The following is a 10,976-nucleotide window of genomic DNA, read 5'->3' as shown; positions in this document are numbered from 1 at the left end:
TACTAATGGAAGAACTCTTATCTCAGCTGATAGCAGGGAACTGGCCTATGGTGTTTGTTTTGCTTTAGATCTTATTTTCTTCCTTGCATGAACCATTAAAAACAACTCTTTAAGATGACACACACACCCCTCTATATTTTCTGACTTTAGCACTGCACCCATTATAAGCAGTCGGAAGAAATTGTGGAAGGTTTGGCAAAAACAGCACAGACGCTGAGGTCCTGAGTGCTCTGCAGTGTTTCCACTTGTGTATTTACACACCTGTCCCTAGGTATTAGATAGCATTATGATGTGTTCTAGTTTCTCCATGTGCACAGAACATTTGTCTCTAAAGCAAGCATGCAACCGCTGTTTTTCTCACTAGAATTAATAAACTCTTTCTGTAATCTGATCAATATATCTAACTGATTAGATTAAAGCAGGCATTTATTAACTTTAGACGGAGGGAGGGAGGGAAGGAGGGAGGAAACCACTTGAATGCTTGCTTCACGATTCAATAACATAAACTCCAAACTCAATATGGTTTATTACAAATACACATCTCAAGTGCCTGTTGCCAATTAAGTGATTAGGGCTAATATTTATGTTCTCTTTATTACTGAATGTGATCAGGGGGAGGGGGTGGGTTGGTCCTGATTCCTCACTTTCTTGCCTTAGCACACTAAATGAATGCTATTTTAGGGGATTGTTACTTGAGCCAATAAATTATGGCTCCCCATTTTCATGAGTGAGATATTCCAGGGCTACTGCAGTGGGTTTTGGTTTCCTTTAGATGAGAGTGTGCAGTGGACAATTAAAGCATTTTGGTAATATTTGTTTCATTTACCAGTATGTCTCATTCTGAGCTCCCACTTGTCATAACTACGTTTTGTTGGATTCCATGTGGTGTTTGGTGCCCATGGCGCTTAATCCAGGGAGACCAACAGTATGTGATGGTACAGCCAAGGACAGTTAGAGCTACCCCATAACTGGTTGTAAGAAAGGGAGGCAGGAGGGGGCTGGCTAAAGTGCAGACTGAGGTCGGTGGCACAGCATCCTGCTTGCACCAGCCACCACTGTGGGATATAAATTCTGAACTGAAAACTTATCCTGGTCCCCATGCCAGTGTCTGCAAAAGGAGAGCACGTGAAACTGAACATGAAATCTTCCCTTGTGCAGAGGTGGCAGGGCATGCGAGTTCAGGGCATGCTTCTGTGCATGCTTCTCAGGTGGATGGACCTAACTTCTGAATAATCGTCGTCTTTTCAACATTAGTCTTTATTAAGTATTTTCTTGTGGTCCAAAAAATAATAATAATCTAATAAACAAGGAAAAGTACCTATAGTGTCTCCATATTCAATTCACAGAGTCTATTTCACAATTCATTTGCTTTCGGTATGGGACCCTGATGTCCTAGACCATGGGTAGGCAAAGTAAGGCCCGGGGGCTGGATCCGGCCCAATCGCCTTCTAAATCTGGTCTGTGGACAGTCTGGGAATCAGCGTGTTTTTACATGAGTAGAATGTGTCCTTTTATTTAAAATGCATCTCTGGGTTATTTGTGGGGCATTGGAATTCGTCCCCCCCCCCAAAAAAATATATAGTCCGGTCCCCTACAAGGTCTGAGGGACAGTGGACCAGCCCCCTGCTTTAAAAATTTGCTGACCCCCTATCTTAGACACCATGTGGTTGGAGGGGGAAAAAGGAGAGAGGGAGGGGAGAGAGTGGGAATAATGATCTTACATTCTACTGAATAGTCTTTTTGATATTCTTACTGGCTAGACTAAATGACTTAAGTATGTCCTACTTTCTAGGTCATCTGCTCTTTGGAGTACATCTTGTGGCATGTCTGTGATAAAGCCAATCCCCACCCATGAGGGGCTACCATCGCTTGTTGATGCATCAATCTTCCCTTCAGGAACAAGGAACGAGGCCGTTATAATCGGGGAACAAAGCAACTGGGTGTACTACAACAAGCCTCTTACATTGATTGCCATTGGACTCCTTGTCTTTCTTAGTGGGATTGGCCTTTCTGCCTTGCACTTGGTCCACACTGTAGATGTGCCATCTGCCCTGGGGCCTGTTTGTCTTTCCATTGGACTCATGTTCTTCGTTACAGGAATGGTGTGGCTACCCATTATTAAGCACGCCCTGAGATATGATGGACTTTTAACAGGAAGCCCTACAGACTTCAGCGCTTGAGATCCATCCTTTTTAAAGTGATATCCTTTTTTATTTTTAAGCTTTTTTAATTGCTTTGTTGAACTTATAAAAACATAACACAAATCATAGTTATCCATAATAAAAAAATAAACAAAAAAAAATTATCAATATCGGTTACACGTTATCACAGTCTTCTTTTGGTTCCAGTGACTTCCCACCAATTCCATATAACTTTAAGTATGTATTTATCCAGCGCACTATTCATCTCTATTTATAATAATTACTTTTCAAAGATAATGTACTTTCTTTAACTTATTCAGTGAATTACAGAAGCTATTCAAAGGCTTCCATAGACTTCATATTATTACAATCAATGCAATTTTTAAATAAATCCCATTTATTAAAAAACACTTAAAGTGATATCCTGCTTGCAAATATAGTTTTCCCACTATCTTTAGTTTAACAGACATTTGCGCTAAAGGATTTTGCTTTTTCTTATAAATATTGTGGTCTTCTCCTTTGCATAAAGGAAACATGCTCACCACTTTCCGTTGTTTGTAAATAAAAGTACAGTAGTGCAGTTGTGCACAGAATTTTTCTAATGGGCCAACATGACTACCTTAATTTTTTGCCTCTTGATAAATTTTGCAACTCTAGCAGATATAAACCACCAGAGGTTTTTACAGGAGGAACGGTCCTCCTCAAAGGAGGAACCAAACAATGCTTCTGCCAGAAGGCCTGGAGAGAGCTTTTTATATTTCTCCTCCTAAAGTGCATTAGGGGTCCACTTAATTTTATGAACATTTTTATTGGCAGTGGTGATAGGAAAAAATAGTAGAGAAGGAAGAGGTCTTATGCCATGTATCGTATTTACTCAAATCTAACACTCACCTTTTTTTTGGCTAAATTACATTGCAAAAATTAAGGTGCACATTTGATTCACTAGTGCTTTAGACTCAAGTAAAGACGGTAAAAAAAAAAATCCTCTGGGAGATTTCCTGTGCCTTGTAAAGATGAAGTTCAAGTGACTAAGCTTTGGCTTGTACAAATTAGCACCCCCACTGTGTTTCAAGTCATGTCTGATGTTGCTGTACATACCATTACCCTGGCGCTGCCACCCCAACTCCTATTCAACAAAGCCGTCATCTGCTCATGTGCTGTCATCTGTGTGAGTGGAACAGATGTCTGAAATATACACATCATAGCTTAACCATAGCTTATGTTTTCAAATTGGATGGAAGCTGGTCTGAGGGAAAAAACATCAAGCAGCAGTATTTATCAAGAAACTACAGGGTACATCTGGATTATGGATAATATCATGTGTACTCAGCTCTAGAAGGTGAGAGCACACTGGAGCTGAAGCAAACAGTAATGTATACAGAGTCTCAGTTTCCACATTTGTTCACTTAACTACTGCAATAAATCTATTTTTAAAGAGCCACTAGATTCTTTGTTATTTTTGTTGGATTAACACAGCTAACCTGCACAAAATATGCTTTCCCCCACCACTGCAACAGCTGATGGAAAAAAGTGCTCTTACCCTTGGATGTTTTCTTCATGGAACACTAATTCTGATTTTGAAATGGATTTTAACAAACTAAACTTCGTTAGGTTGCTTTGAAATACGCTTGGCATGGTACACACCACATAAACAGCTTTCCAAAGGATGAAATGTTTTAAGAACAGTAACCGGGAATTCAACAGAATAGCTGCAGCTTTATACAAAAATTGAGAGGCTTCACTGTGACTTACTCTTGAACACAGTGATTCTTACTTCTGAGTAAATATGCATAGATGTTAATACTGCAAGTCCTTCCCTGGTAATATAAGGATTATCTCACTTCTTTTTCCAAAGCACGAGGTTATTTAACAACAACCTGGTGTAAAGAACTAGTCCTAAAATAAACTGCAAGAGTCATTCGCAATGATGATATCCAAAACTGGTCAGAATGCAACTCACTGAATCATAGAGTTGGGACGGTCATCTAGTCCAACCCCCGTGTCAGTGCCGGATTTACATATAAGCTAAACATATAAGCTATAGTTTAGGGCCCCACTCTCTTGGGGCCCCCCAAAAAAATTTAAAGGAAAAAAAACCTGGATGTACATTTCCAAAATATAAGATAAAAGATAAAATAAAACCTACATAAAGCAACAGTGTTTTTTGTTGTGTAGGCTCCTATGATCTAAGCAATGGGCCCTGCCTGCTAGCCTGCTCCCTAAAATATCACTGATTTGCTCATTTCTGTATATAGGGTGCCTACATTCTGCATGTACAAAGGGCTTTAGATACCTATTAGGTCCATAAATTACCATATAGCATATATTCAATACAAAAAACAGCTACAATGTGTTGTTGGCGAAGGACAGCTGGACATATAAAGGGCCCCATTGCCTTCAGTAACTCAGGGCTTCATCAAACCTAAACCCGGCCCGGCCCCGTGTCACGCTCAGTCCCACAACCCTTGAGACCACGAGTCTCATACTCCACCGACGGAGCTATTCCTGGGGTGCGTTTTGCACAAACACACACGAGTGTGCTGCTCTCTCCCCTTTGGGTTGGGAAGGACAAGAGATGGATAACCGCCTGAGGCGTCTGGGAAGGAGAGTCCACGAGGGGACACCTGTCGGGGTGGCGGCGGTGGGAGGGACGCGCGCGCCGCCTCAAGGTGCGCGCGCCCCGCCCCGCCAGGTGCGAGGAGGAGGAGGAGGGCGTGTCCTTCCCGGTCCCTCAGGTAAGGCGGGATTCTCTCCTGCTCGCCCAGCATGGCTGTGGCGCTGGGGAAGGCGCCGCCGCCTGAGGCGGGCAGCTTGCCCCCCTCAGGGGCGGCAGGTGTGGCCTCAGGTGCGCGGGGCGGGCCGGCGGCGCTCCAGGTGCTCCAGGTGCCCGGCGTTGTCCCCTCGGACGGGCTGCTCTCGCCTTGGTCCAGCGCCGTCTCCCTGTCGAGCGCCTTCGGCTCCCCTCCGGAGTCGGCCACTTCTCTGCCCGCCGCGTCGGCGCCCATGGCCTCGCTGGGCGGGGGGCTGGGCCGGTGCGCGGGCGCCTTCTACATGGCGCTGCTCTTCGACGCGGTGGGCCTGGCCATCCTGCTGGTGGGCGTCTTCGTCGACGTCTTCTTCGCCGACCTGCTCATCTACGGCGGCGGCGTGGGCATCTTCTTCAGCCTCCTCTGGTGGGTCTTCTGGTACGTGGGCAACCTGGAGGTGCCCGCCGCCGAGCTGCAGGACGACGTGGGGCTCCGGCGCCACTCGACCAAGAAGAAGAAGGCGGCGCCCGTCGGGGCGCCCGCAGGCCACGGCCTGGCCCGGCTCGTCAGGAACCTCAGCATGCGCTTCTCGGGGCCCTTCACCGCCTTCTCCCGGACCCCCGAGTGCCAGCCGGGCTCCGTCAGGAGGGCTCACTTCGTCAGCGCCGCGTCGGCGTCGGTGGCCACGACGGTATCCAGCTCGGTGGAGCTACAGGCGGCCTGAGGAGGAGGAGGAGGAGGAGGAAGCAGGCGAGGCGAGGACGGACGGCGAGGCCCGGGAGCCAGGCCGGGTGGGCGAGGTGAGTGCTGGGGGGTGAAGGAGGACGCGCCGCCCGACGGGCCCGCAGGACCCCCACTCGCTCGTGGCAGCTGCAGGGTCATTATCATCATCATTAGGATAAGTGTGTCTTGCCTGTCCTCCACCAACTGCCTGCCTTTATTCATTCCTATATTGCGTTTCAGGCCCCAAGGAGATCAAAAGTGGGATGGGTGAGGGCAGCTATTGCTCCCCGCCCCCCACAGCCAGGTAAATAACTCAGAAAAATAATACTTGGAACTTGTAGAAAGATTTTTTTTCCACCAAGCACTTGGGGTCAAAAGAAAGTAATTTAAAACCACTGTTGTTGAGACATTTCCGAATCTTCTAGATAGACAGAGGATGATGGCAGGTGGGTGTCCTCCCCACCCCAAACATGAATCCTGGCTATGCCCATGTGTATGGTACCCCTGCAGGGTGTCAGGGATGGTTTTGATACTGTGATTGTGTGCCACTTTGTAAAGAGGTTTTTTCCCTCCTGAAAAGTGAGTTACAATATTTTACTAACTTCTACTCAGAGTAGATCCACTGAAATTAATAGAGCCAAGTTAGTCACGTCCATTAATCTCAGTGGGTCTTCTAAGAGGAGGAATAACATTGAATACAACCCAGAGTACATCATTGTCCTCGCAACAACCCTGTAAAGTAGGTTAGGCTGAGCACTGCTGCTGTTAGGTAACCTGTTAAGACAAACCATGGCATTGCTCTTCCGCAGTCTCTCTGGCTGATACTTGGGCTTAGCATGTTGTCTGAACCAGGGCTCATGGTTAAGCATTCGTCTAGGAGCTGTAACCAGCAATAAACCTTGGTTACATGTCACTTGTTTCAAAACAAGGCAGTGACTGGGCCAAGGGTGCTCTGTGAGAGCTTAATGGCTGAGTGGAGGATTTGAACTGGCGTCTCCCTAGTCCTAGTTTTGCACACTATAACTGTTATACCACACTGGCTCTCAGATTTCAAACAAGGGAAAAATCTGCTTTAGTGCTGCTAACACAGTGGTTTGACTTCACCCCCAGAGGCGCACTCCATTGTCTCTCGAGACAGACGGATGCCAACAAGTATAACGTAGGTCAGTACTTTGTACCTGACACTGCCTCCTCCCATTGATCGTTTGATGACTGTACTTGGTGGAGTCCTTTAGCAAGCTTAATGAATTGCTTATCTTAAAGATAAGTAATAATTCATAGTTCATTATGAATGTGTATACATTATTTCCTACAAACCTTAAATATTTAAGTAAAGTTGTAGGGTTTTTCCTCTTCTGATCCAAATTGTTTTATTGAAAAGGAAAACAAATGATTTCGGCGCTTCCCAATGCTCCTTATCTTATCCTTATTTTATCACTGTGTTAAATCTTTACAGACTTGTATTTATGTGAGGCAGTTGTTCAAGTGGGCGATACTATATGGATGATCACTACACTATCAATATACTAGTAACTTCTAACTCAAGCAGCAGTAATGGCTCCAAATTTATGTTGGAGCTTGCTTGGAGCTAAATAACGATTAACAAACTGAAACTGAATCCAGATTTTATTTATTTATTTTGATCAGATGGAAAAGTTAATGGTACATAGGGATGGGGGGCACATAGGCAAGGAGATCTACCTCTTCTAGAGTGGAATTGAGTTATGGAAGGATTAAACTTTCTGTTGGGAGTACTCCTTGAACTGAACTTGCTCTGGATACTCTGGTCATGGCGAAGAGTGCTTTTGCTAGGCTTGTCTGGAGCACAGGAACTGTGCCACTCAATTCCTTGGCAACCCCTTGGATCAGTTATTGCAGCATGCTATTTACAAAGCTAAGGGACGCAGGTGGCACTGTGGGTTAAAGCCTCAGCGCCTAGGACTTGCCGATTGAAAGGTCGGCGGTTCGAATCCCTGCGGCGGGGTGCGCTCCCGCTGCTCAGTCCCAGTGCCTGCCAACCTAGCAGTTCGAAAGCACCTCCGGGTGCAAGTAGATAAATAGGAACCGCTTACCAGCGGGAAGGTAAACGGCGTTTCCGTGTGCGGCTCTGGCTCGCCAGAGCTGCGATGTCACGCTGGCCATGTGACCCGGAAGTGTCTCCGGACAGCGCTGGCCCCTGGCCTCTTAAGTGAGATGGGCGCACAACCCCAGAGTCTGTCAAGACTGGCCCGTACGGGCAGGGGTACCTTTACCTTTATTTACAAAGCTGCTGTTGAAAATAACTTGGGGAACTGCTACTGGTGTCAGAAGAATGCACCTGATTGGCTTTTTGTGGGTGTAGGACCTAATGTTACACCAGTACTCATCAGACTGGTTGGCTATAAGCTTCTGGGTACTAGCTGGTTACATTTCTAAATCAGGGATGGGGAAGCTGTCACCTTCCAGATGTTGGACCCTCCTCCTTCACACAGTCAGCATGGCCAGTGGTTGGAAATGACAAGAGTTGGAGTCCAACAGCATCTGGAGGTGCCATAGATTCCCTATTTATTGTGTTTTGAGCAAAACGGTTCTGTTCCAGACCCCTCACGTTTGTGAGGTTAAATATGGGGTAGCATGATGCAGAGAGTTTCCACACCTATGGTGCCTTCTTCATACCTATTTTTAAGAGGGCAGTCAAGTCTTTATTTCAAAAGACATTTGATTTGTGCAGGGGTTTCTTTGTTTTTAAGTTTTCTTCTTGATTTTCTTTTTAGAATTGCATTATGGAGATCAGAAGCAGCTTTAGTCAGCATTGACAATGGTCTAATGCAGAACATCAGGGTATAAGGGAATTCACACAAGATAGAGGAAGAGAGGGAAGGAGTGGGTGATTGCATAATTTCCCACTTCTACAACCAGAGTTAATTACATCTTTACCACTCTAAATATGCAAGTACAATACAGAACACAAACTGACTTTCATCTTACAATTAATTTGATTTTCTTATACTAATGAGCTGAAACTATTGACCTAATGAGTTTTGTGAAAAGTAGTCCTCCAAGAATAGTAGCTTTTTAATCAAAGAACTGTTCTCACTGTTAGATAAGCTCTAGTCTAAAAGAAAGTGATCAGGTTGAATGGGATTGGATACACACGCTGAAAGATTTGAGATATGGAAGAGTTGGCTTACTGATGTTCTAAGAATAGCATCACTATTAGTATTATAAGAAATACTTAAGTTACAAGGAATGGTAAAAATGTATAATACATTGATCTGAGTCTGACAGTGTAATCAGACTTACCGGTAATTAAGATGCTTTGAAGACTCTTCAGGTCATATTTTATTGATTCCATAATTGTTTTTCTTGATAGGAAATATTTTCCCATATTTTCAAAAAGGCTGATACTTAAAATATTTTATTTACATTGTTTGTTTTTCCTTTCAGGAATTACCAAAGACTGTTACTTACTATTACTGTGAGTTATGATGAAAAACAAATGTGGACATCATCTTAGTCACAAGATGCTGGAAAAACTACATAGAACCATCTGTGAACTCTTTGGAATCTGCACTGTGTTATGAAACCACATTTCTGCCAAATATTTATGCTTCAGATTTCTGCTGGAAAACAGCATTGCCTATATCTTAAGCAGTGTAAAAGGATTTATATGTAGTTATTCAACTTAACAATTACTTAAGGACAAGAGGATTTATATATTTTTTAATGTTTCCATAAACTGAATAGCACTCCTACTCTTAAAACAAGGGCATTGATCCTCAAACTGTAAATGTGCGCTACTGACTAAAACTTTTATGTGGAAGTATTCACAGGACTAAGATCTTGGAGAAGTAGTTTTGACACCCTGAATGCAGGGTTTAGAAGTCCTCAAAAGTGCCTTAAACGCATGATATGTCTTATTTATATGAATGCTCTTAAGATCCGTTGGTGAAGGGAGCTTTATGAATGATTGTTGAAGTGGGTTGGATCCCATGACTTAAGTTGTATGAACTTGGGTGGGTCAAGTTGTTTGAACCTGGGTCACTTTGAAATCAATGGGTGATATCCAACTAAGATGTACTCAGAGTAGAACCATTGAAATCAATGGGCAAGTGGTTTAAGTCATTGATTTCAGTGGGTCTGCTCTGACTATGACTGACATTGGATCTACCCAATGGGACTTGTCTTACTGCTTTTTAGTGGGACCTAAGTTGGGTGAACTTAAGTTTGGATCCATCCTGGTCATTTTGTGGAATTTTATACTGTAAAATGTACTGAATGAAATGTCCAGTCTTCCAAATTCTCAGGTTCCCCCATCCTTTTTTTATTGGCTTGGAATTAGAAATGTTGCATCTTAGAGAAAAAATAGAAATGCACTAGATTCTACTACAATGTGAAATAGGTGAAACTTGGCCATTGATTTTTTAAAAATAATAATAATAATTCTGAAAATGTTTCTAAAGAATGCTGGTATGACAAAGGCAACTAGAAGGTCTACTGTTTGTACCTACCTCATTAAATAAAGTTTTGCCACCTTGATTCAGTACTGCTACTGGCAAAATTGTTGTTAATAAAAATCTTTTTTGTGATTCTGCTTTACATTTGAATTGAGAGAATGAAGGAACAGGTAGAGATTATTTTAAACAAGCAGAAAAGTAGATATTGTGTCAAACAAGAATCTGGCATTCCATTACTAAAAATATACTGTTACTAGCTTCTTAGGTTTCCCTTTTCCACCTCCTCCAGCTCACTTGCCTGCCCCAGAATCTATGAATAGATTCCACATTCCTATTCCAATCTGAATAGGGCCACATTCCTAAGTACCACTAACTAACTTGTGCACAACAGAGCTAAAACATTGCATAACAAAAGATTTTCAAAACTTGGGAAAGGGACATGCTGAGCTTGTGTCTCTGTGTACAAGATTTCATTAGCAGACCCACTGGAAATATGCTTGCTTCATACACACACACCTTTTCTTCCTAGGATCAGATATTTGTGGGGGTGGGACTTGTCTTTTTAGTTTGAGAAGGTGGATTAGTTCAGTCTCTACGTCACAATCCCCTTCAAGTCAATTCTATCTTTGGCATGTTTGATGTTATCCATGTCCATCCAGGTTTCATTTGACCCCTATGCCTGAAAGTCGTAGTATGTAGCAATATCTTGGTCTGTCTTCAATGCCTTCCTGTGCAGATGCTCAAAGTCAGCACCTATGTGACACTAAAATTTGGCAGCCCCTGCCTCTCACACTCCATTCTACAGCATTGTTTTGGTGCCCCCTGCAGTGCAGCGCCCAGTGTGACTGTAGCAGTCGCCCCACCCTAAAACAGCCTCTGTTCATCTTAACCTCAGCCCACATATTGGTGGGTGCAGTTCAGCAGTGATT

General features: G+C 43.7%; 1 protein-coding gene across 3 annotated transcripts; it reads left to right on the top strand.

The window, feature by feature from the left end:
* Window positions 1-2,249: 2,249 nt before the first annotated feature.
* Window positions 2,250-10,133, top strand: LOC309356551 (transmembrane protein 238-like). 3 transcript variants are annotated; one of them, XM_081888094.1, is made up of 3 exons: window positions 2,250-2,580; window positions 2,623-5,915; window positions 9,038-10,133. In XM_081888094.1, exon 2 carries the CDS (start codon window positions 4,908-4,910, stop codon window positions 5,610-5,612), a length of 705 nt encoding a protein of 234 aa, XP_081744220.1. In that variant the 5' UTR covers window positions 2,250-2,580; window positions 2,623-4,907; the 3' UTR covers window positions 5,613-5,915; window positions 9,038-10,133. The 3 variants fall into 3 exon arrangements, with proteins under 3 accessions (XP_081744220.1, XP_081744219.1, XP_081744218.1); XM_081888093.1 differs by having other exon boundaries at window positions 2,250-5,688; XM_081888092.1 differs by having other exon boundaries at window positions 2,250-5,915.
* The last annotated feature ends 843 nt before the right edge of the window (window positions 10,134-10,976 follow it).

The sequence above is a fragment of the Podarcis melisellensis genome (genome assembly GCF_964234715.1).
Source record: "Podarcis melisellensis genome assembly, chromosome: 14".
Lineage (NCBI taxonomy): Eukaryota > Metazoa > Chordata > Lepidosauria > Squamata > Lacertidae > Podarcis > Podarcis melisellensis.
Note: the sequence above shows the minus strand (reverse complement) of the source record. Positions and strands in the feature narration are given on the sequence as shown.

What these genes read in the sequence shown, in the direction of transcription:
- LOC309356551 (XM_081888094.1), top strand. Translation starts at nt 4,908, where the DNA reads ATGGCTGTGGCGCTGGGGAAGGCGCCGCCGCCTGAGGCGGGCAGCTTG.